Source organism: Ambystoma mexicanum, chromosome 9, assembly GCF_040938575.1.
Source record: "Ambystoma mexicanum isolate Mex_15411 chromosome 9, UKY_AmexF1_1, whole genome shotgun sequence".
NCBI classification, from domain to species: domain Eukaryota; kingdom Metazoa; phylum Chordata; class Amphibia; order Caudata; family Ambystomatidae; genus Ambystoma; species Ambystoma mexicanum.
Genome location: NC_090931.1, coordinates 1,177,689,806 through 1,177,717,303, shown reverse-complemented (window position 1 = coordinate 1,177,717,303; position 27,498 = coordinate 1,177,689,806). Strand labels below are relative to the sequence as shown.

General features: G+C 42.5%; 1 protein-coding gene across 3 annotated transcripts in view; it reads right to left on the bottom strand.

The window, feature by feature from the left end:
- LRP1B (LDL receptor related protein 1B) overlaps window positions 1-27,498 on the bottom strand; it is a 4,835,697-nt gene that overhangs the window by 4,179,272 nt on the left and 628,927 nt on the right. For all 3 annotated transcript variants that reach the window (XM_069616528.1, XM_069616527.1, XM_069616526.1), the window contains exon 2: window positions 26,345-26,467. In XM_069616528.1, coding sequence (XP_069472629.1) covers window positions 26,345-26,467 — 123 coding nt within the window. The remainder of the gene's footprint in view (window positions 1-26,344; window positions 26,468-27,498) is intronic.

Below are 27,498 nucleotides of genomic sequence, written 5' to 3'. Positions count from 1 at the left end.
ATGCTAACCTCTATGGCCATTCCCATACACTATGTGCCCTTTCTCTCAAAAAGCCCCTCCTTCTGGGATCTCTATGGAAGATGACGCAACCACCCTAATATCACTCCCAGCAACGTTGTACATGGATGACATCCTCCCTCCCTGCTGCGACACTCAGGACCATTCCAACTGAAGCATTCCTCAATTTCCTGACAATTATCAACAACTCCCACTCTTTATTATCAATAATGTTCCTTCCCCTTAACACAAATCCTCCCACCTCTCAAGAAACCAACACTGGATGCTGACAAGCTCAGCAACTGCCACCCCATCCCCCATCTCCCATCTTCTCTTCTTAGGCAAGATCCTTGAGAAAGCAGTAGCCGCAAAATTCCTCCAACACAATGAAGCCAACAACCTCCTTCAGTCCTACCAATCTTGCTTGCACAGAAATGGCAACATTCAAGGTGATCCATAATGCACTTAACATACTTGATTATGGCCAGACTTGCCTCTTGGTTCTGATTCACCTCTCATCAGCATTTCACACAATAGACAAGCAGACAATCAGTCCCATTCTACATCACTGAAAACAGATCAGAATGATCATTCACAGCTGTTTCAAATCGTACTTTGCTGACCTCCACCAATTCATCCAAATGGAGTTAACCAGATCACCTACTCTATCCATCAACAATGAAGTCCTGTGCTAGGCAGAATCATATGCAGTACCCTTTGGGAACACCACACACAATTAAGACTGCAAGTGACAGTACAAATTCACCTTTGGAACAAGCCTGTACTACACAGTAAAGTGGTAGCGATGGCTGAGCAGTCGGACTTATGTCAAGAGTAAAGTGAGCAGTATCAATAGTTACACAAAGGACAGCAATTACTATGTTTTAAAAAAAAACACTGACTCAAGGTTTCTGAGTAAAAGAATAGACATTCATTTCCACATTCATTTGTAAAACAGTTCACTAAATAAATCAGCAGAAAAATCACACTGTCAATATACTACACAACACCCAATCAATTCTGGACAAGTTAGGCTCAAAAAGAAGTCTGAGCAAAATGGCACTCCAGCAATTTAAAAGGGAGGGAAAGGCAAGGTTATACAAAATTAAGCAGCACCAATAAGTAAATAGGCAGGGCAATCTAGAAAAGGCTTGCTACAATGAGAATTCAAATCAAAAGGCCTGGGCCAATGTTAATGGTTCACAGTTTTTGCAGAGGATCACACAGTTCAGAGTAGTTTGCGGTTAAGTCTTTGCCAAGAGTTCAAAACGAAGTTGGTTGAAGAAAAAGTTGTTTAAAAGAGTAGAAAAGGACAAGCCCTCGGATTGGCGAAAGATTTCAAACGCTTTCACCGCGGGCGGAACGAACAACCAGATTAGAACAGTACCTTAAATGAAGAAGAAGGCTGTAGCTGAGGCAGAAGTTCCTGGCAGATCCTGCAGGCTCATGGTTCCTGAAGTGACATTCAGACTGACGTGAAATAGGAAGACTGGAGGGTCCTGCACTGCCCAGGGAAGAAACCATCAGCAGAGCAAAGCAACAAATAAAGGTGCGCTCCTTAAAACCCAAACAGTTTCCGGTCCCCCTGGCTATCCGGTTCACTGCACCTGTGCACAGCAAATTCGACCAGGTGAGGGAGGCCTTGCTTGGTGTTTGGTGAACTGGTTAGTCCCACCAGCTCAAGGAAACAAGATTCCTTGCAGATCTTCTCTGTCATCGAAGTTTGGAAATTTGGACCCGCAGCAAGGCTTCACCAGGAGTTTCAGTCATTGTAGTGGTCCTCTTCTTTCAGCTTCCCTTTGGCTGTCTCGATCCAGTGGTGATTCTGCCTTGCAAGCCCCAGAGACCTGCTTTTTATGCAGTTTTCCCCCATTCACACAACCTGGCTGTCAATCACACAGCAGGGTGGCTGTCCTGGCAGGACAGTCACCACAGCCAATAATGCAGAGTGCGACATAGGTCTCCAAGGAGACCCTGTGCAGGGAGTCTCAAACCTCTCCCTCACATCCTGTCCTCCTCAGACATTCAGGCACCTAAGGAGGGGTTCTGTGCAGAAGCTTGCCAAAGGACGGCGAACAAAGGAACCAAACCTGGTTTGGCGAGCAGAGTAAAACACGAGAAAGACCTTTACAAAAAGAAATGGTGAATAAACCCAGCCAGAACCAAATAAAAGTAAACGGGGTCCAGCAGATTGCAGTTTGAGGCTACTAACTTAGCCTAAAACAGTTCCACGGCTATTTATATAGACCGCGGTAGGAAAGATAGGGTAGATACCACTGCTGCCAACCAAATCTTAAAGAAAGGGGAACGAAATAATGTTCCAAGAGAAACAGACAAAAAGGGATAACTATTGACCCATTCCAGTACTCTATGTAAGATAGTTTGTACTGGGTCTGTGCTTTTAAAAAGACTAATATAGTTAATGGCAATGTTGAATGTTCTGGGAGACAGTAGTTAGTCCCAGAAAATGGAGTTTACATGTGGGAAGTCTGAAAAAGACAACCCTGTGTCACTGCACTAAAGGTGCTGTGTGACACACAGTAAAAAGATGATGCCGATAGAGTAGGTGAAGCGCCACAGTCTATGAACATAAAAAAGTTAAACACACAGCAAAACACATGCAAGAGTGGGAAAACAAGGCTCATACTCTTACCAGGTTAAAAAGCTGCTGAGGATCCACCCTCTCCCCCATGATCTTCAGCCTCTTCCTGAACCACTCTGAATCTGAATGGTTCCTCAAAACGTCCACATCCTGCAAGCCGGTCAGACAGCACAGTGAGCTAAGCACTCAACTTTTCTATCTGTGCATATGCAGCTGTGGTAGGTTCGAAACTAGGCAGGGTCAACTCAGCCTTTCATCCTTCTCAGGTTGATAAATTGAGTACCACTCTGTTGGATAATCATTTCTTCTGTTATCTCTGTGCTCTGAGACCTATGTGTGTGTAGTGCTGTATAAGAAATGCATTATTATTACTATTATTATTATACACATATGACATGCAGATTAACCTCAAGATATCTGCATCCACAGACTCAAAGCATGCCTCACATAAACCCAGTCCTGGATCTATTGCTTACCTGAAGTTCAACCCCTTCAAGACTGAATTCCTACTGCTGACCAACAACACTGAACACCCTGATATCCAGACCTGGTTCTCTGCTATGAACCATGACAGCTTCACTCCCCAGTTGGCCACCTGCACCAAGTCCCTTGGGTTTCACATTGATAGACATCTGTTCACCAAGCAGTACATAGAAAGGAAGACACAACTAGCTTAGGTGCAACGGTCTCTCCTATGGAAAATCAAGCCTTCATCCCAGAGAACAACTTCTGTTCTGCTGACCAAGGCTTGGTGCTCTCCCACCTGGATGACAGCAAACCCTGAGAGTTGTCCTAAATGCTGTGGCACAATTCAAAGGAATCTGAAAATGTGACATCACCAGCCCAACCTTCATTGAACTTCACAGACTCCTACTGCAAGCATGTACCATCTCCAAAACCAGCTGCATCATCCACAAGGCTATTCTCCCAAAATCCCCAAGATACCTCACTGAGAAGCTCTGCATCTATGCCGGCCAAAAAATAACCAGAATCAAGGACATGCACAGACTTGAACTGTGTTGGTGCAGGCAGCAAAGAAGCTGACTATCTTCACCCTGTCAACACCAGTCTTACCCCACCCCTCCAACATTTCAGGAAGTAAATCAAAACTCCCCTCTTCAAGCAATGTCTCCTCCCAAACATCCAGTCCCCACCTAACCTGAGACTGGATGAACTTTTTGCCCCTTTTCTTCCCATAGTTTGTTGTATACCCTTTGCTGCAAGTTGGCCACACACCCTCTTCCCATTGTTAGCACCCCCGCTCTTGTATCTCAAACCATGCCCTATCCCTATGACTTGTAGATCAATTTATCACTTCCCAAAGCTAGGTCTGTGCTTAATAATAATAATAATAATAATAATAATAATAATAATAATAATAAAAACGAAGTCGGAAAATCCATGTAAAATGATGAATTAAACAACTTCTGAATGCCACAGTCACCATTTTGAAAAAGACGGAACTAATGTGTAATTGGGAAGGGAGAGTTGCAGAATGTTGGCTGTAAGAGTGTCTTTCGCCTACCCTGACTAGTGCATTGATGGTTGATCCATATATGTGCTGCATTTATATGCACACTTCTTTTGTAAAGGGTGTTCCATGATGCATGCCCAAGCAGTGACAAATATTTGGCACGGAAGGCATTTAAAAGTGGGTGAATATGCCACTATTTCAATGTATGTACCATGGCACTGCGCAAAACAGTGGAGCATGGCACAAGAACCTAGTGTACAGGAGTGCCTTGTAACATGCTTTAAACATTGGATGTTCAATGATAATGCTGCCATACAGTAGGGCGTACATTAGTTGTGCTATGAAATCTGGCACTAATGTGTGCCTAAAGCAGTCCAATACAACACATGTTTAATATCTGCCACTGCACGGTCTTTCACAGGAAATGTAACTGCAGCCATGCTACCCTTGTGACACTTGTCCAGGTGAAACACAGGGCAATGCATATGTGCATCTTCATCTGTCACATGATGCATTGATGTTATTGTTTTCAACCTATGAAATGCATGTATATTAATCCTGCTCATTGTTCGGTAAAGGGAGCGTGCAGCTTGATAATCTACTTCTTTATTTAATTATTTTTACATTTGTAAAGTGCCTAAGTCCAGGGGCATCACTTCAACATCCTAGGACTGAAGGCTCTTCACTCTCTTCCCTAGAGTGATAGGGTCCACCAAGAGAGCTGGTTAATGAAACAGTGCGGCAGAATTCCAATGTCTAGCTGATTGTGGGCTTCATATTTTGCTCTTGAAATTGCCTCCCTATTGCTCCTTTTGCACACTCATGTATTCCCTTTCTCCTGTAAGAGGATTCAATCCAGCACTACAGCTAAGTCAATGCCTAGTCTGGGATACTGAATGGAAACCCTTATTGATATATCTTTATGTCCAGTTCATGAGTTCTGGATGACTAACCCTATATAACACCCCTCTCTTGGAATCCCCCTGACCCCACTGAGCCAAGAAGTAGTTCTGTTTTGCAAGTTTAAAAGTTTTATTTGAGAATTTAAACAATATATATATATATATATATATATATATATATATATATATATATATATATATATATATATATATATAATTGAATATCACACTTAATCTGAGCAGTAATCAATAATAGATAGTCTGGCACTAGCACACTTCTTTATAATCAATGATGAGTGGTTATAGGATGGATAAGATAGCAGCAATACTTTTATGGTTTCAAATGGATGCAAGGTGGATTGAAAATGCAGTACAGAAAATAACTTGATAGGGTTTCAGCAAAAGACAATGTAATCACTTTTCTCTGGCAATTCACTCCCCCCCTTTTACGCAATGCAAGGAAATGGAAGGACAGCACACAGTTCTCAGAAATGCAATCAAATGTAATTCAGTTCACCCCAGCAAGCTTAGACTACAGAAGTTTGAAACACAGACAAAATGCTTTTATATGTGCTGGCAATGAAGTGAGGAATATGCTGAAAATGGTTTTAATTCCCTTTAGGAGGTTCAGGGTGAGTGAAATATACTTGGGATGAGTTCAGGCTCATTTTAGCAAGGATCTAGGAGTAACTAGCAGGTTAAACGAATTTTTGGCAAAGGAAAGCAAGGAAGCTGCTGTTTTCACACGTGGCTGGATTTTCGCGAATGCGTGAATCACGATTACAGCAAAAGTATGAGGAGTAGCAAGTCGGTTCTAAGCTTGTTGAAAAGCTGAGATTCCTAGCCCAAACGGTTACGGAGTTATGAACGATTTTGTGAAGGTTGTTTTTCGGATTTGAAATTTTAAAAGTTCAAAGCGACAGGTTACAGCTTGCAGCTAGAAAATGACAGGTGACAGCTTTGCAGCTAGAATTTACAAGTGACAGTTAGAAGGCAGTTCTACTTAGATTAAAATAGTTTGGATTAGATTATTTTAACTAAGTGATTGGTTCTGCACAGTTCTGCTAGGTACTCACAATATATTTAGAAATAGGCCTCGCCACGGATCTGGTAAGGTTTTGGACTGGACTCCGGCTCTGGTCTCGGCACTTCACAGTGATCTCGGTCAGCTCTCTGGTTCTGCTAACAGCGGTCTGGGTCAGCTCTCTGGATCTCTGGCCTCTGGTTCTGGATACTGCTCTGCTTTCTCTGGGTACAGCACTGCTTCTGGATCTTTCTGAACAGCTTTCTCTGGACCCAGCGCTGATCTGCACGGCTCCTGGATGCTGCTACCGCTGTTAGGTTTGCTGGATGCTGAGGCCTACTGAGAAGAGTTCTCAGTTTGTGGGTTTAGGCCCTTGCCTTGAGTTCTGAATCAAGTTCTTTGGAGTTTTAAAGTCTAAGTGTTGAATCTGGTATCTTCTGGATGTTGTATGGTCCGGCAGCATGCTCCGCAGCAAATGGAATTGAATGTCCCTACCTGTCCCAGCAGTCTCTTTTTATGTGTTTTGAAAGTGGGTGGAGAGGCTAGCTTTCTAGGCCCAACCCCTTCAGAGTTCTGATAGGTTGGAGACTTCTTTGCGTTCTCACTGGAGAGCAGGATTGTGTGTCAGAATTATGTCATTTAATGGCTTGCAGAAAGGACACTCCCCTGTCAAATTGCACACAAATCTATATTTGATCAAAATACACATTTCTCAAATACATAGTGGTTTGTCATTGCATGTACATATTACCTATCACATGAGGTATACTCTGTTCAAACTCTGCTCTTCCTGAGGGCTTGCATTCAAAAATGGCAACTTATTTTCGATTTTAGTGGGTTATGCAACCTTGGTTCTTCATTAAAAATTATACACATATACACGGCCTGTCCTTACATACTCCAGTAAATTCCCATGTCTCTAGCTAAAACCCAGAGTCTGTAGTATCCATAAATAGTGGGGTTTTGCCCCAGAACATCACACAAATTGGAGTTTGGGCTTGAATCGAAGGTACATTTTTCAAATGAAGGCTCTCAAAGTTACACATTCCTGTCATTTGATTACAAAGAGTTATCAGTGTTTCTGTAAAATATATATTTTGCTTTCAATTCAGTTCTCAGAGTGTTGGAGTCCGCCTCCAAGACTTGGGTGGGTCAGTGATCACATGTGTCTTCTGGCAGGCAGGCCTTTGTTGTCAGGAAACAGTCAAAATCAACATATCCTATTCAAGAGCCTATTGTGTGGTCTCCAGGAGGCTCCCAGCCAGTCTGCCTTCTATCAATCAAGAGGTCATGTGAGATTCTAACTCCTGGTGTGAATCTCTGGAGGTGAGAGGTTTCCCAGCCTTTGGCCTGTTAATTAAATCAGATTGTCTTCTGGGAACAGCATGTGGTTAAGATTTTAATTAACTCCCAGCCTTTGATGTAAAAGCCTCTCCTGCAACTCCTGACATGCAGTTTCCCTGTCAGAGTTTAGACCGCTAGCGCCGCCCTCAGTCAAAAGCGGGTACTGCATGCATTTTTTTGGATCAGTCTTGAATTCAAGCATTACAAACAAGAGATATTACATGAAAGTATATTGTCCAGGTTCAACAGATGGCATTGGTGTAGTTCTGCAGTAAAATAATTTTGTGCCCATAAATTAGCCATGTTTGACCTGAAGAAAACGAATTCCCACCAGTTATGGGTTGCTTTTGGCAATCAGCATTGCCCCTTTTACAATGGTTTTAGGCTCTGTGCCCTTCTGTGCTCACAACATAGGCAAAAATGGGTGGCAGCCTATTCTTCATGCATTTCCCTGTGCATTTTCTGGGAAGTTCTGGCCATCATGATGTTTTCCATGCCAGTACTGCACAGTTTTTGTGATAGGGCTCGGATGCATGGGTAAAAACATCCCACACTCCAGATGAATTTCTATTTATTATTATTATTATTATTATTATTATTATTATTATTATTATTATTATTATTATTATTATTATTTTATTGATCAATCACCAAAACCTGCAATAGGATTTTTGAAAATCCCCTGGAGGGTTGGAGTCATCTGATTAAAGATTACACCTAAGCGTTGAATTATAGGAACCAATAGTTCTGTGTTACAGACAACTTGCAGTGGCGCCTGCATACTTTTGCATGGCATCTGCATCATGGCAATAATTGCCATGCGAGCATGTATTGTTTTAATGTATATTTTGCACCAGTGCAATGTTTGTATCTGTGCAAATACTGTCCAGAATAGCATAGCAGGGGTAAAAGGTTTCCGTAGCTTGAAACTAAGCATATGCATTTTGCAGCTGAGCAAGCAACCACATGTAAGCATCACATGAACAGAGCCCCTATCAGGATATCCAGAAAAAAGGAACATCCTCCCTAAAGGGAATGTTTGATAGTACTTCATATGTTCCCATGTATGTACGCAGCGATAAGCGACATAATGTGTTTTTCTTTTCGTGTGACCACTTTATCTATAATAATACCCTCGGATGCTGAAAAGCACTCAGGAGAGTGAGCTTCAGGGGGTAATTCATGGATTATTTGCGCCAAAAAAAGGGATTTGTGCACCATTTTGCGCGCAAATCACTGTTTAACAAATGGTGATTTGTGGTCAGAATGGCGCACAAATCCCGTTTTTTTCGGCGCAAATAATCCATGAATTACCCCCTCAATGTTTTGTTCACCAACATCTACTGCAAATTGGCTGAAAGCAAGGGAAATGTATTGCCACAAAGCCTTTGAAAATGTGATGATTCCATGTCTTCTCCAACACAGTGCATTTCTCACCACGCTTGCATTCATCACAACTCTTGATAAATGCCTTGCGCGCGATGAACCGTATATTTATTTGTCTTAAACACAAAATAAAGTTGATTTTGAATTATTCACTTTGACAAACTGCACAGTTGAAAATGCTTTATTGCAACGTTACCCTGTTTTCCTGCCTTGGACTATAAATGCCATGTTCTGCTGCATAATCATGATGTGAATGAGTGGCAGGCCTACAACAGGGATACAATACAATAAGGAAAGGCTCGCGAAAGTGCATGCGCAGCTTCGTATTTTTGTCATGCTATTATACAGAACATGTCCGCTCTCACTCACTATGTCATATGTATTGATGGGTCAGTTTTGGGATGACTTGCATTGACTTGATGGAATTTACACGCCTCTTTAAGAACAGTGAGAACAGAATCGCACAGACAACTCACACAAATGAAACTCACAGAACAAGGGGAATGTCCGATGAGAAAAGTGGCATCAGTTTCCAGGGCAAAAGTCTCATTTATGAGGCAGAGGAGTTACGTGCTTGAGTATCCGGTGAAAACCCGGCAAGGCATGGCTGATTGAGCCGCAGCAGGTTGCATCTCATCCTCAAATGCCTCAGAGGGCGGGGACATAGATCACTCGACTTTCTGCGACCCCTGTATGTAGGGTCCTACTTGAGTGACATCTGTTGGGGCTGCGAGTAAGCTAGCGAGAATGACAGCCAGTAGTCACGTGTTGGGAATTAGCGTGTGTCCCTGCCTTAGGCCTCACCCGCAGGGCACACGAGGGGTCCCTTTCTTGTTCATATGAATCACACTTTTGAGGTGAATGCCATGAACTATCTGGTAGGTGGCAGATTAATCCACACTACGCGAGTCTTGGAATTTAAACACATTGCAAAAATGTGCCTCATCAGATTTCACTCATGCTGAGCGTTACAGTAGAAATTATACTTCAGAGCTGAGTGATAAGGCCTATTTTTGTGACTAGTCACTTAATTTTTAATATCTGTATTATGTGGCATTGCAGAAGGCCCAGGGACAATAGACATAAGTGGGAATCACATATAGCAGGTGTGCAACCACGATTGTGCTGCTGCCCTGAATGTCAAACTAATCTCATCTAGAGGTGTAGCTATACGTAGTGCAGGCACTTGCCCACTGTATGCATTGCCCTTAGCCATCAGGAAATGACGCATTCTTCCATCCATGCATCTTTCATTCTACTTCCGTTTCCGGGTTATCTTTTCGCACTTTCCCATGAAGGTAACAATAACTGGGCACATACAGATGCCACCCCTCCTGCCTGTCCTGGTGTGGATATGAAGGGCATCAGTGACAACCTGGCATAATGTATGCCAAATAGACACGCACAATGCACACATATCCTTCAACACCTTTACACAGACATTGGATTGTTGGATTGCACAGTCCCCATTGTTGGCTCCCACTCCCATGAAACCTGCTTCCCTTGCTGTGCGTTTCCGCTATGACTTGTAAAGCACTGTTTGCTTACTGAAGGTAGCTCAGTGCTCAATAAATGCCATTATAATTTCATAATATTCATTGAATTATCCAGGGATAGTAGGCAACCTGGAAATGGGTGTATTGCCAATTTTCGAGGAAACCTATCTTATCCCAGAGTCACAGTAGGCTAGTTTGTAGGCCACCATGGGTAAGACAACTTGTTGGGTGGCGACAGACATCACATATGTACATAGTGTCCTCTTGTATGCACGGAGCCCACAGTCATGCTGTGAAAAAAACCATGTTCCCCTCCATTTGCTACAGTAGTGGAGTGGCTGGTAAATCTTCAACTCCACAAGCCTAAGCTATCCTTTCCATACTATAGTCATCACAGGACGACAGGACGTCCACCGGTCCTCCAATAAGAACGAGGGGATGCTCAGATCACCTGGGTAGACATATCCACATAAGAAGATGCTGTCCTTATAGCCATTGATGGGGTTAATTTTCTGAGAAGGCTGCATAGGAAGTAAAGGTTTGTTTGTTTGTGTGTGTTTACCGAGCAGGATGTCTAGGCCCACGAATATATATATATATATATATATATATATATATATATATATATATATATATATGTATTGCGTATGAAGATGACTAAAGCTGGCTTCACAGTGACTTACAATCTAACTTCTTGATTTGTGATTCCTTTGTTCTTCTTCGTGATCAGTTCCTACCCCTATTTCACACCATATACTCACACACACCACTTTCAATTTAACATGTTGTGTGTACTATTACTGTACACTACAAGGATCATTTCTGTATTAGAATAAACATCTTTGCAGCCCTGTTACTTGTTGCTGGTCCTGGTCCATTCCGCCAACCCTATGTAGAGACCCATGATTTCTGCATGTGTGCTAATGGCCAATGGTTGGATGAACATGTTTTGTTGCTCCATTTGTTTTACCAATGCCAGTCTGGTAAAGGATTTTGCCACACGATGTTCCAAAGGAGAGCATTCCAAGTGACAATTCGTGTTAAAGTGCCACCTCACATGATGATGTGTAACAGGACAAAAGGTTATCTTGTTCCCAATTGTCCATAGTTGTACAGACTGTCAACAATGTACTTAACAGATCTTCTCCGTCACTTTGTTTGATCAAGTGTTACCTGATAATATATATGTTGTGGACACTGTTGTCCTCTTCAGACTGATTGTCACAGTCCGGGGTTGGTGTGTGCTATGCTGCAATACACATCAACTCAATCTGAGTTGGCAGACATGTGCTGTTGCCTTCGACATGCCCTCTGCAGACACCCACTTTGCAAAGTGGCCATTTATTTCATGTTGGGAATGTATGCTCTTTTCAATGTCCAGCCATGATAGCATGCCATCAATAGGCCAGCATGTGCCTTTGTTGTGCTCCTTAATACTGCCAGGCTGTTAAGGAGATTGAATGATTCTAGGTGGGTGTAGAAGAGTTGTAAACACGGTATCGATTGTGCTGCCTCTTGGCACATGCTCCAATCACGTGACGCTATGAGCGGTACATGCAGGCCTTCGTAAATAGTGAGCAAGTCTTCTTAATCGTGAGCAATAGCATCGCGGTATCTGAAAAAGTTATGACTTGTGCTTTTCTGAATACATGTGTATTGCAAACCTTTCACGAACGTGCACTGTAAAGTGGAGGAGGCATCTGTGTCGTTGGTGATTGGCAAGTTTGGCAACCCCTTGCTTCATTGGACAGGCTTTCGTAGTTATTTGTTTTTCCACCTAAGGAACTATGGCCACTGCTTGGTAGCTGATGTTGAACATGTATTGTTGTTTCGTAGTCGATGCTCTATGACACAGAGTTTCATCTTTAGTTACATGCCATCTGCTGTGCATTTTCACACCTGGTTATCAGGTATTCTCTTCTGACATTTCTTGCCATCTGCATCCATGCTGTGTGTTTGCTGTTTCTTCTTTTTTGACATATGTGTTACATTTGTGTTTGCTACTCTTTTGTCATGCACAATGTGTGAAGAAAAACAACGACATGCTCACACGATAATTATGCACGCAGACTTTCACTCGTACATTTGTGCATGCCTGCTTTAAGTTGAACATGTTGAACCTGAACACAAATCGTTCCCGTCATATTTCTCCATGACTTTCAAATTGAATCGCCCTATAAGCTCAACTTCTGCAACTAGGAGTAGGCACACGATGGACCCAGCCCACTATGATCGTGTATAACAATTGTCAAATGTATACAATTTGAATAGTTGTTTCTCGGGCTAGAAAATAGAGACCAGGCAACTGAGTAATGAATAGGTATACTGTATGCATACACATGTACATCACTCCGCTGCTTCCCAGATAGACACACGCTTTATAAATCGCATACATGTATAACATGTGTACAATGGGCCTCATTACAACTCAGGCGTTAAGGGTTAACGCCGTCGTTAACCCTTAACGCCTGATTGCGATTTAACGGCTGCTTTTAGCAGCCGTTAAAATCCATGGCGCTAAACCGCCTTGGTGCTAATTACGTCACCGTAATTTACGGTGGCGTAATTAGCGCCTTCCCCACTCCCATTATGCCCTATGGGGCAAAAATGGAAATGGGGAAGGGTAAAATGGGAAATGGGGATTTACCACCCCACTCACCTTGGAATGGGGCAGTAAATCCGCCATCCACCATGGTGTAAACGAGGGTTTACACCATGGTGGTAAAGTTGGCGTACTTACCGCCTGGGTCGTAATGACCCCCAATGTAGCTTATAGATTCTCTAGCTCAATCCATTCTGCAAGGTGAAATATGCAAGTGTGTGGTTATTTATGGATTATATGAAGACAATAATCATAGCTAACTGTACGTTTCTGGATGCATTTCCTTTTGGGGTAAGACATCAGCCAAGATAAATAAAACGGTTGTTAAAGTGCAAGATATGGCATTAACATGTACAGTGATATGTATTTGAAGCACCGATGCACACTACACAGGACAATCAATGGTCGTAGTCTACCAAGGCAAGCTATGGGGATTCACATAGTAGATTTGCAGTGTTTACAGAAAGTGATTCCCCTTGTTTCCTTGCTAGTGTGCTATTCCAAGGGCACAACTATAAAACATTTCAATTGATTTAACGCTTCAGATATACATCATGAGAACGTTTGTAGTAGACTTAAAACAATGTGTTTTTCCAGGGCCAATTAATTGAATAATTTTGAATTTCTATCCAACAAGTGAGTTACAAGTAAACCACATAATCCCATTACCTTGTCACAGGAAAACACATGTGCGTATATTTTGGAATGTTCCTTTTGAGCCAAGTCGCACATGCCACAGAGCCACATCAGCAAGTCACTCTGGGTATGCAAACTCACTCAAATGCAAGCCTTTTACTTTAGAAAAATGCCTTTGTCTTTACTGTCTTTTACAGGAAGTGTGTGAGAAATAAAAATAAATGAACTAAGAAAGAATAAAACAAGCAAATAAAGGACTCTAGAAGGAATAAAAGGAGGGGAGAAATACACTTCAGGAATGAGAGAAGGAAAGAAAGAAGGCAAGGAAGGGAGGAAAGAGGGAGGGAGGGAGGAAGGAAGGAAGGAGGAAGCAAGGAAATGAGGATGCATGGAAGCAGGGAAGGAAGCAAGCAAGGGAGCAAGAAAGCAAGGAAGGAGGGAGCAAGGAAAGGAGGACGCAAGGAAGCAGGGAAGGAAGGAAGCAAGCAAGGAAGGAAGGAAGCAAGCAAGGAAGGAAGGAAGCAAGGGAGCAAGGAAGCAAGGGAGCAAGGGAGCAAGGAAGGGGGAAGCAAGGAAGGGGGAAGCAAGTAAGCAAGGAAGCAAGCAAGGAAGCAATGAAAGGAGGACACAAGGAAGCAGGGAAGGAAGGAAGGAAGGGAGAAAGGAAAGGAGGACGCACGGAAGGGAGGGAGGAAGCAAGGAAGCAGTGAAGGAAGGGAGGAAGGAAGGAAGGGGGAAGCAAGGAAGGGAGGAAGCAAGGAAGCAATCAAGGAAAGGAGCAAGGAAGGAACTTCACCCCGGATACTCGGGTGTTCTACATGCTTCCAACAATAGACTCAGCACCCTGCAATGTGCCGCCAATCCTGGCCCAGCAACTCCCGCACACCAAAGACAACGGCAAGTTCTCCCCAATTAATATTTTCGGGGTGATGCTTACCAGGGAGGCGGTGAGAGGGCGATGTTGTTAGCACCAGGGAGAGAGGAGAGATGAGAAAGGGGTGAATTCAGTGCCCCTTGCTTGCAAAGCCCTGCTCAGAGCAGCCCCTGACCTCCCTGCGCACACGCCATGTTCGTAGCCACCAGCATACCTCCCTCGCAGACGCAGTTCAGCAATCCTCCCCAGCGTGGCCTGCCTAGCTCGTTGGTCGGAGCAGAGCAGCCAGCCAGCCAGGTCACTCGCAGCATGCCCCTGTCACTTGCCTGGCTGCTGCGCATGTGTGCACTGTGCAGAGACAGGCTGCAAGGCAGGGCACGTGCAGTTCCTGGCCTCATGCGCAGATGCAGTCTGGCTCATCAGCCCTGGAGGGGGCTGAAGAAAAGACATGCGCAGCACCCGCAGCCAGTTCCATGCGAATGACCCAGTCGGATCGTTGTTATTCATTCTTTATATGTATCCTTCCGAGTTCTGTGAAAAGAGGCCCTTTGACCCGAGGCCTTCCGGGGGATGTCCTGGTGTCCCGGTGGGGCAGTCCAGCCCTGTCAGTGAGTATAGTGTGACATTCTTGTTCATGGAGCATTTGGGCATATTCATAAAACACCAGCAAAGTTATGGTGCGTTTAAACTTTTCTGCTGTTTGTTAAACATGCCCAGAAGCTCCAACCACTTTACTGAGAGCATGAGCGCTAAAGTTCTAGCACAGGGAAGCACAGAATCAGTTCAAAATGCCATTTGGATTTACATGTTAATCGAATCATATGCACTCATATTTGAACAATTTACCCAGCAGAACTATTCAATAGAGTTTTGAATTTGTCTCTATTATCAGAAACCAACAATGTGTTACATTTATATTCAAGTATGTATATGTTATGCATATTTGCATATATTCGTAACATCAATATCCGTGCGGCAATGGGAATTATGCATCCACTGTTACATTCAGGATTTCTTGTGAATACAATTACATCATTGTCTTCATTTTTCACACCAAGAGTAATATAAACAATTCATATTTCATCCCACCAGAGTTCCGCAATCCATGAGAACGGGTACATGTTCAGCTGAAACCACCCTCTTATAAAAACCGAAAGTTCAATGTGCACATGGAAGTAAGGAGAAAGATCCTTTTAGGTGTAGATAGTAAACACAGCTTATTTTAGAACTCATCCAATCAAAATAGCAGAGTCATGTTATGCCCGTTGGAGGCTTTCAACCTACTATAAAAGGCGATGACCCTATGGGAGGAAGGTGTACTGGTGACTGTTCTTGCTGCCTGCTAACCCACACAATGTGGCTGAGAAAATGTCTATGGAAATTACAGAAAGTGATGGGACCAGACAGACTACTCCAAATTGAGCAGAGAGGTCCAGAGCTGGGATTATTTGTTACCCAAATCTAAGGGGCTCAAGAGGAGAACCCAGTGGGGCCTCTTACTTTTGTGCATTCCCAACTAGAGGACAGAACCCATCCAAGGTGTCCTGTGCCATCCTAGAGGCTGACTCATGCCCATAGGATTTAATTCGTTTACCAGAACTGTAAGTGAACCAACGCCTCTTTGTGAATTTACAATATCCAATCCTTTAGCATCTCAATCCTACAAACAGTGGGAGGGATCATAATGCTCTCCATTTCATCACTTGTTTCAGAAAGTAATGTGTCTAGTGGAATCACTGATTTCACTGATTTGGCAAAGGAATTTAAAGGGTTGATGCTCTGTTACAGCCTCCATAGTTAAATGTGCAAAAGTAGATACATGTTACAAAAGGGATCACACATCACAGAAGGGATGCTCTGTCACGGAAAACCAATACAGGATTTTGGTATTAAACTGGTACATTTTCTAGTATCGTTCACTCAAAAAGCAGAACCATTTAACATGTCTCTTTAACTTATTCACAATGTGAAAAAGCAAACCCTTTGCAGCTGTTTTGAAGCAATCTCATTATTTTACCTGAAAGATACATTGAAGCCAGGTATATGTTTTTTAAAGTGTTCATGATGTTACAGGGCTCAAGTCGACAAAAAATGCAGATGGACGGTGTCCACCCACTTTTTTTTTCTGGGGGCAGACGTTATCCCCCCTGCGTGTTTTGTTTTGTATTACATTGTGGTTTAAATAAAAAAAATGCTATTTCCACTTGTAGCACAGCTCCAAGTCCGGTATTCAAACATAGGTTGCATGGCTGTGAGGCAAGAATCTACAAAAATTTCTGAACAAATCCTCATGAAACATTCATATTGACTTTCTGTTGTACAGCGCACGTTAAAAAAAGGTGCTCTCCTTTTCTATTTAGCAAGAAATGTTTTAAGAAATCATATCGTCTTGGGAAATGCTTATTTGTCCAGTGGGCTTTATTGAGTTGAGAAAGTAATCTTAAAATGAAATATGCAAATGTCTTTCAATTTATGTTCACTGCCTCTAATGTCAATCCCCACTGCGTACGCCAGAGTCCCCCCACTATTCGTTTAGGACTCGAGCCCTGGGATGGTATGATATGCCTATGGCACTGTCCAATAGAATATTTCATTCACAGTTGGCCATTGTCAATGCGGAGTTATTTGTTACTTTAAAGAAAGAGATAGTGTACCGGATTCAAAAAAGTGTGTTTTATTGGGGGTTTGCCATTGCAAAGTGATTTGTGAATCAGGCACAGAGTATTCAAACTAGAACCCCCAAGTCATACGCAACCTGTAAGTGAATGGGTTCTTTTTCTTTGCTGGGCATTTCTCATTTTGATTTGACTGTGTATAGTCAAAGTTTTGAAGCGTGTTTCATTCTCACTTAATAAAAGTAAACGTTGGCAAAAATGTCTGACAATCTTTTCTAGAAATCTCAGGATTTCCTAAATATATGTTTGTACGTTTGTGTACATAAGAAAGCAAACTTGATATTTGTGTTGGAATATAATGCATTAGAGATGAAATATAGGCAGGCGGCAGTGGTCATTTGTTTTTCATTGTAGTTTGAATTATTTTGTAGGCTTCCAGCATGACTTCTCCAGCCAGGTGAGTTGAGGGACCACATTCGGAACTGGATGGTATTTATTTAACAAAAACACAATATTCTGTCAAAGAACAGCATGTTTCTAGTCTCAGATTGTATAGTGGGATTTCTGTCGTGAGGGCATTATGTTAGTGCCATTTCTCCATCATAAAAGAACCACTATAATATGAGTTACATATGAAATCAATATCTCTTACAGTGTTACATTCTATTGATGCCAGGCCTGCCATTCAGCTGCCAATGAAAATCCCAACGTTTTCTCTCTATCCTTCAACTTTGGTGTCAGTCTCCTCCTAACTCCACTTCCCCTCAACTTGAACCTTCTATTATTTTGATACATTCCTTATCACATCTTTTAACATACATATTCTTGTCTACCGTATTTCTGTTTATTTTTTAAAGGCATATTTACATAAAGAATCCCTTCATTCAAGGAAACACAAACATGTATTTTAATCTAAACAGGTAATAAACAAATATGCCGAGTTTTCATGCATTATTTAGCTCAGAAAATAAATTCTATGACCGCGTACAATACAAATGACATGTAATTCATAGTTAGGAGCTATTTAAAATATCAAATGTTTGTAATGTTACTGCTATATTGGTATAGCCGTATTGTGGCTCTAGAATGCATGTTCCCCTCTAAGCAATCATGTGATATGATATGATATGTCATTTATAACACGACTGTACACAAGGTGCTAAACAGATTCTGTAGTCCATGCCTCTAGGTCTGAAAACGTGTGTGATTTTTAGGACATCCTTCATTACTTTACATCATGGGATAGGTTTGAATACTTTCGGCCTTGAAGCCTAGAGTCTGACACCCCGGTCCGGGTTCAAACAATTGTACTGCCTCTAATAGCATATCAAATGACAGCAGCTGTCATTTGAAGCTCTCATTAGAGGATTTAAAATTGGACAGTTCATTAAAATGAAACAGAGCCGTAACAGTGAAATTGATTGTTGAGAAAGGTCTAACTAAGTAGTACACCATGATTCAGATAAAGGAAACATGACACAGGTGAATACACAATGCTAGCTACAGCACGTACATTCCCTTGAGGGGAAACAGTTGTTTCTTGATGATTCTAACATTTTAAGTCTGAAAAAATAATAAATAAGTCAACCATGTCTTAATTAGATTGTACTTTTTTTTTTACAAAGGACATACTGGTTTGTTGAAATCTTACAAATCATTGCCAGCTGCTATGCCTGTCCACAATTTACACTGCACTACCTAACAAATATTGTCTCCTCTTACTGCACCATTTTCACTCAAATAAAAACAGATACAAATAGCATGTATCCACAAAAAAAGGAAGGTCTTTTCTTACCGCTACAGTTCATTCTATGCTGACACATTTGAAGTGAATGATGACCATGCACATTATCTGAATTGCGCAACAAAATGTGCAGTATACTGGGATAAATCACGATGATTCACCTCTTCTCCCCAAGGGTGGACCATTCCCCTCTGTGAGGCTTCAGAATGAACCCATTCTGCAATGCAGTCCCTTGCGACCTCACCGGGAGAGACTCCTCTTAGGGGAGAAGTGCTCCCATTCCCAAGAGGAACCCCGTAGATAACCCGCCAAAGTACCACTTTTAGGACACTATGATAAGAAGAGAATCAACCGGAGAAAGAACCAAGCAAAACGTATTTTTATGCAGGGAAAGCTCCACGACCATGTCAATCCCAAATGGGGAGGACAGTGGGGAAATGAAAACGCAGCCTGTGAACTTGAAACGCAGACTCAAGTTCGCTGCAGAGAGCAGCATCAGAGAAGAGATTCACAGCATCCTACAGATGTGAGGAACTGAGAGGTATTAGGCGTGCTGCCCCCCCCCCCCCGTTAGTAAGCCGCTGAACAAAGCCAGATGCACAGCTTATGAAGCCAAGGTGGAGAAAGATGCGGAGACTGGTGGTGTGACCACGGGCAGTCCGTGGTTGTCCAGGAGTCCAGATAACATTGCTGAGACCATTCCATACATGCCTGTACCGGACATACCGGAATGCCATCCAAGATGAACGATGGAAGAAAAAACAGATAAAGGAAAATGGGACACCCGACTGAGAAGGAAGGATGCACGTAACGAAACAAGAAACCCGGTGATGTTAACCCTGCAAACTGAAGGTAACTGGGATAACAGGAGACCCAGGGGAATGAGAGATAATGGGCCTCATTACACGGAAGGCGTTAGCCATGGCGCTATTAGCGCCATGGCTACCCCCTTACCGCCGTCGGAGGCCGGGTTCCCGGAATAGGGATTTACCGGCCTACTCCGACCTTTGCGGGACCGGTAAGTCCCCATTCCGGGAACCATTCCCCATTCCCATTGAGCCCCCATAGGGCTCAATGGGAATGGGGAAGGAGCAAATAACGGTACCGCAATTTGCGGTACTGTTATTTGCACTGAAGCCCCTCAGCGGATCCTGTCCTTAACGTGTGGTCTGACCGCACATTAAGGACGGGACCCGCTGAGGAACCTCGTAGTAGGGCGGTGGAGATTACCGGTGCCGGTAATCCCCTACCGCCTTCCGTGTAATGAGGCCCAATGAGTATTGAAATGCTCGTTCTCATCACAGTCGAAAGAAAGGGAACCTACCAAGAGTGTTTAAGAATCATTATTGGAATACTCATACTTGTCACATTTAAGAGAGAGAAAACCTAATAAGGAGCAGGGCCGGCAGCAGCCTGTAGGTGGAGGTGGAGCTTGGAGGAGCAAGTGGCAAGTAGCTGGCTGTTTAAACCCCCAGCCCTCACCCAGTGGGGCTGGCAGCGGGCTGTTCTTGCTGGTTATGCTGAGCTGCGTGGATGGCCCCCTATTCATATCCTCATATTGTTTGGATACCTGTTATTGGCATCATATATTGCATGGGTCTGTATTGGGAATGTGTGCATCTGGGTGCACCTGGTTGTAACAGATCCTTGCCTGCTATCCCACCTTGTATCTAATGGTTCCTTTAATATCCTTGCAGATGAACTGTGGCAGGATAAACAGAGATGAGCGGCTGGAGGGCAAGTCTAATTGATACCAGCAGTGGAGTCCGAGGCTCATTGCAGGCAAGTGCAGAAGAACAAAAGAGACACAGGGGAAGCTGGCATTACGTTTTTTTTCTCTTCCGCTATTATTTCATATTTCTCCTGCATCATTAGACTGCTTAGTGTTTGTTTATGCGGCCTACCTGTAGCCTACCTGGGGAAATTGCTGCTTGTTGTCTGCCATTGTGGCGTGCCAAACGTGTGCCATAACAAGGTTTTGAATGGTGCACCAAGTAAGAGGTAGCCTCTTACTATGGAGTACATCTGGAAATGTGCCGTTTATTTATTAGCAATACCTTCATAGCACAGTCTTTATTTTAATGGCTTTGTTTGTGGAGCCTGTCAATGGTTTCAGGAACAAGGTCAATCCTCTCTTATGCCTTTCCCATGAACAAGTTTGTATTTTGCCCTTTCAGGGTATCCTGTCCCGGGAAGATAGGTCAGAGACAACGTGCTTGCCTTGGAAACAAGACTACATGAAGCAACACAGGTTCGATCACCGGGACCACACTTAAAAACCTCCTGCTATTAAGCACTTTATAAATATGCAACTAAGAGACATATTCCTGTAATAGCGCCTCGGTTCCCACATGCTATGTGAGCGCTTTAAAAATGCAAATAAATAAAATAAATAAATCCTTCAAGTCCATCAGAACGGTCTGGGATACTACTAGCTCAGTTGAAGTAGTCATTGTCCATGCAGCAGTGACACCTCAAATGTGCCCTTGGGATTGGTAGGGAGGAAATATGTAGTATATTTTTGAGCCTTCTTTCGTCCCCTCTATGGCAGAGGACTTTGGAATAGACTGTATCCCCTGCTGAGATGAAGGTGAATCCTTTGTGTTTAGAATTCTAACATTGAATCAATTAAGGTTAAGGTTATCGTACTTATGTATGAAAACTGCTACTGTTAGGCTTGCTAGTCCAGAGCAAGCCTGTTTGTAGGGGTCAAACCTGAGTGTTGTAACAGATGTCCTTTGCCTGCTGATCACATACTCAGAGTTCATGGTATGCAGGAAAAGAGTACTTATGTCAATGTAGAATTACAATGATAATGGTGTTTTTTATGGGAGGTTGGATATACAAGATTTGTGGGAGATAGGTGTAAATTGTTGGTGGATGTGCAGTACACCGCATGTGCATCCAAAGGGATAGGGCAAGGGCAAATGTATTTATAATGCAGGGAATGTGGTATCTGAAAGAAGTGGGAGATAGCCAAAGCACTGAGAAACACGTGAAATGAATAGGCATAGAAGATGCCCCAAACACAGAGAACATCATGAGCATTTACTAGAGGCAGGAGAAGGGCAAATATTGAAAACCCTATGTCCATTTATTAGGCTTCGGATAACGTCAAATAACTGAACCTCATATGCATTAACTAAGCATATAGAAAAGTCAAAGCACTAAGAACCCCTCATGCATTTACAAAGAATAGAAGAAGACCAAAGCACTGAGAATGCCATGCTCAATTATTAGGCATAAGATAAAGTCAAACCACTGATAAAACCAATAAGCATTTACTTTGCAAAGGAGAACGTTGAAGTACTGAGAACCCAATGTGGCCTTGATAGGCCCACATGCATGTACTGGGCATATGATAAGAGCAACACCCTGAGAACCCTCTCTGCATTTTCTTTAGGTGCAGGAGAAGGCCAAAGCACTGAGAACCCTACATGCATGTTCTATGCATATGAGAACGCAAAAGCCCTGAGAACCCCCATGTGCATTTACTAGGTGTAGGAGAAGGCCAATGCACATACATATTGTAGGAAGAGAAGAAAGCAAAAAGACTCAGAACCCCATATGCATTGAGTGAAGCTATGTGCATATTAAATGGGTACATCTGAATAAACTGCAGGACCCAAACTACTACTTCGCAAGTCTGCCCAGTCAACTCCAAATTGACAAACAAACCCAACACTAATCAGAAGAAGAATCAAGATTGACATTTTAAGCTGGTTTAGAGCCATTGATTAGCTGGTCAGAATGTCTTCTTGAGTGTTAGTACTTGCAGTGGGAAAGAGGCCTTGAACCCCACGGTTGAACCTGCAGAGTGGTAAGTCTCTCATGAAATCATGCGGTCCCATGGGTGAGTTGAACCCAATCAGCAATTCTCAGAATGCACATTTTTAAAAGATTGAGCACCCTGCATTTAGTACGCTAAGCCCTTATGTTCTTTCTCACCCCTTTCTGGATAGTGAATTCTTCACACTTCTTTCAATATTAGCTAGACTGTTTTTGTTATATTTTCTTATGCATTTCTTTTTAGGGAGGCTATGCTGCTATGCAGGTGATTCCAATTAGCAGCTCTTATAGTCTCTAGGGATTCTTGTAGCTGTAGTTTTCATATGTTACCAATCAGGTGACCAGGAACCGGCACCCCTCCTAGTGCACAACTCTTTACCAAATTTGGGGGAGGGGAGAAAACCATCAGTGTGGTTCTCTGAAGTGGTGCACAGTAAATCTGGTGCTGCTGCCTCTGAAGTCCGGGACTGTACTCCAGTTCCCAGTCAAATTAGACCTGGTACAAAATGTAACTGGGTTAGATCCCAAATAAAATAGGAAAAGGTAGAAGGGGTTGCAATGGAGGGAACGCCAGCAGCCTTAAAAAATTGACCTTTGACACAGAAACACAGCAATCACCACCCAACCCTTTGAGCCAAATGCAGCTTGTCTGGATTCAAATAACTCAGTTTAATGACAAATGTCAGTGCTGCAAAATCCTGCTTCTCTCTTGAGTAATTTGATTTTATAATAAAAGAGGGCCCTATTCCATAACTCTGTGTGATAGAAAAAGGACTGCTGGTCTACAACAATGATTCCTGTGAACTCCAGATAAAAATTACATTTCCTGGCGTGTGATGTGTTCTAAAGGCTGGCTCTGGTTCCCATCATCAAAGTGTGTTTCGAGCACACAGTCACACATGGAAGTGTGATATGAACACTCGTGTGTGTGACTGTGTGCTCCCTGACCAAGTGCCATAACCCGCATCACTACACATCACACTTATAACATGATGTATAATGATTTTCTTTCCACGACCGACATTACAAAGCCATACTTAATACACAGTCTTCACACTCAGTAGAGAAGCAATTTCCAGTGTTAAAAAAGCAAGACATATTGGCTTCACCAATGCTTTCAACTGCGCTAAGCCTGTCTAAGCATTGATGACAAAGATTTATTTTCCAATTCTATTAGAATCAGTATCTCCATCTTCCTTAAACCACCTGTGTCACACATTTTCAGAAATCTGATAATCGGAAGGGAGTCATTTTTCAAATGTCTAATGATTCACACCAGATTAAAGATCATAAGGAAAGAAAGTGACTGTAGTGACTTTGGCCATGAGAACAGTGCGGACAGGAGGAGTAAAACATTTTACCGTCTGAGTTAGGGAATTAGCCCTTTATGTTGGTAAGACTGGGTGCCATTTAAATGTTCTCCAAATTCTAGGTGCCATGTTTCACTGCCTCTTGAATTTCCCCTCATCTGGCGCCGCAGTGCAAAGTTCAGCAACGCCTACCACACCACTCCTCCAACCCCCATCATCAAACGGATCTGAAATTCACCTTGTATCAGCAGTTGCCTGCCTTTGGAACCAGACTTTCAACTCATGCATGTGGCATATCCTATTGTGCCTGTTGTGCACACACAGTCACACTCCTCACCCCTCTTCCCCTCCCCCACCCGTCCGCCACGTTTAATTTAGTATTTCCTCTCCAACCCATCTGTTGCACTGCCTACATCCAATACTGCTGGAAATGTTTACCGAATGGGGGGCTGCCAGAAAACATGATTTATTTTGGATTTGAACCTCAAAATGAAAACTAACAATCTCACCTCAGCCACGTACGTTAACGTGAAGCTGTGCCCTTCTGCGCCTATGGTTAAAACGGTCTTAAATGTCAACATTTTAACAACACGTGGCGTGGCCTACAATTATTCTCCTTTTCTTAAAATAGTTCTTTAAAGATGTATGCATGTGTTAAGCTGTTTTATCACAATTTGTGTACTGTTTAAGTTAACAGCATGCATTCAAGTCAGACATTAACACGCACTTCTAATGACTAGACCTGAAATCTCAGGGTTTTTAATTTTCAAATGCAGGCAGGTCTGATGTGTGCTCGAAACATGCTCGTTCTCGCCTTCTAAGCCAGGCCCAAGCCTCCCAACCATGATGTGGGCCAAGTGATGGCGTGTGTTGCTGCAGTGCATGTATCAGTCCTTTGCCCTATGGCCTCAGTGCATGTATCAGTCCTTTGCCCTATGGCCTGGCTGCGTGATACAGCCCGCCAGCTGCACCACCCTCCCTTCCACCACCATGTTACTTACCTCGTATTGATGTTTGGCCAGGGCTCCTGTGGGCTCAGCTCTGTCTGGTCACAGGCACACGTGGCGCTGCAGGGGGAATGAAACATTAATTGGAGCCTGCATGGCTCTTTTTAGCAGTATGCCTCGCCCCCAGACGTCTGAATTGCCAGGGGTAACAAGAGGACAGCAGAGGCTGCAAACGAAGAGGGAGGGGTCGCTCTTGCGACCTCTAGCGACACCTTAATGTCGTCCCTGCAAGAAACGCTAACCGACTTCACAACATCTCTAAACTTACCCTAACGCCAGGTTGAAAACAATAATGTAACAACTCCATGAAGACTAACAAGTGAATAAATGCAAGCTGTAAAACTAACAGCAAGGAAGATGATTGGGGGGACGGTTAACGTGAAAAAGATTACTCCAGTGTGAAAATGGCTTAAATTGCTAAATATACATCATGCGTGCAATTACAAAGGATAAACCTCTCGTTGTTTAAGTAAATTCCAACCATGTTCAATAAGACCACGTGTTAGCAATTTAATTTCACTATTTAATTATTTTGCATTGAACTGTTTTCAATAAAATAAAGGTCAAATAAGTTCAGATACCACCTAGTGAATAGATTTCACTGATGCACCCATATTGTTAGATTCAAATAAAAGCCTCTATAGCTAATTACAAATCAGACTGAATGAAATTCATATTTGGGCTTGGAAATGGTAATACATTTTCATGTCAATCAAGTTTAGCAAAGTTGGAATGCATTTCTGCTACGTCCATCGCTGATTTTCAAAAGATTTCACTTAGATGGCACTTAGAATCACTGCAATCTATTCAATGCAATTTCAGAGGCTGCAGTCATATCATTGTTCAACCCAACGACAAAAAACATGACTGTTGAAAAAAACGACACATCTTTACACAATAAAACAAAAACATATTTTGTGCCAAATCAAATTGTAGATGGGTAAACATGTTATAAAAGACTAGTTCTTGCTGATGGAAAACAAAAGCAAAAAGTGAGTTTACTGTGATGTCAGTCTGAACCCACAGTGAAATGAACCCTGTTTTTGATGGTTGTGTGAGAACCCTATTACCCTTTTCCACCCATCTGTTCCCCCCTCATCAACCATCGCTGTAGAAGTGAGTGCCAACAAATTGTCAGAAACATACACTATGTTGTCGGGCACCTCACATGCATCTTCATTGCTGCCTTATTCCACTAAAATACCTGGAGTTCAGCAACCACCCCTCACCCACCTCAGATGTACATTCTTACTCTCTAGAGATACAAAACTATGTGATGCTCCCCTGCATAATGTACCTCAAATGTGCTTACGCCCCCCCCGCCCCCCAAGATATGAAACAAAACTACATGGGCTGCCATTCTACACCACTTCTCTTGTCGTTGTCCCCAAAGGAAAACACTCAATTGCTGGTGTCCTGCTTGTGTTTCCCCTCAAAGAACCAACCGTTGCCGTTATGTAATCTGTATCGAACTTATTTCAATAGGCTGTATATTTTCAGGTTGTATATATTATTATAATAAATAAAATAACTTCAACTTACAATTCTCTGCAGACTCATCTGAATCATCTGGGCAGTCAGGTTCACCGTCACATAACCAGTTCTGGGAAATGCACGTCACCCGGTCATTGCACAGAAACCCACCGGGATCACACAGTGGTTTGTCTGCAAATGAACATGAGTGTACATGTAATCAAGGACAATAATGGAAATTAGTCAACAGCATGGACTACAAGTAGTATATAACATTGGGTTGCACTCTAAGATACATGGAAATCATAGCAAGCGGTGCACTGCCAGTTTGGCTCCATTAGGACTCTTAAAGATAACAAAGGATTTTTTTCTATCTGTATAGGCAATCAATGACAATCGATATTCAAACCAATACTCACAAATCTAAGGAAGGCAATGAGCCATTATATTGTCAGGATCTCAGCACCCAATATGTGTTTTCTTTCAATCAATATTGTTGTGGTAATCTGAGATAACTTGAGAAGATTTTCAATAGAAACGTATTGATCCTTTATTTAACATTTCGTTTATAAATGTCAGTATGTTTTTGGACATACAGAACATTAATTGTGCGCCTCCATGACTATTGACCCTACTATTTCACAAGCAGTAACATTTAATTGGACATGGATGACGTTACTCCCAAATATATCTAATAGGGCCTCATTACGAGTGTGCTGGTCCAGTAACAACTGATGCCCGCAAGCCAGGCGCTGGTAAATATTGCATGTCAGCACAGGCAGGGTTACCACCAGACTTGTAATGAGGCCCATAATGTATATTTGACAGTCATTCTACAATAAAAGTTCTTGGTAACAAAAGTACAATGTCCCATCATGGAGAAAGTTGGTGGTAATACAATTATAGATGCAATACAATGTTCAGAGTTACATGAGTTGAAAGTGAGATTATGTATATTGATGGAATGACTAGAAACAGGTTTGTGGACTAAAGTGGAAGAGTTATAAAATTATATTTACAAAATGAATGGTTCCTTTTTTTTCATTTTCCTGTATAGCACACAACACTGTTATCCCTATTTCATAACACACCTCTTCCCATCCTGCAGCACTAGTGTCTCTTGGGTGCACAAGTCCTAGCAGCCATTCTTGTGCTCTCTCCCTCTAGATAAACATTCACCATATCAACAGAAGACAATCCAATTTCCTCAGGACATAACTCTA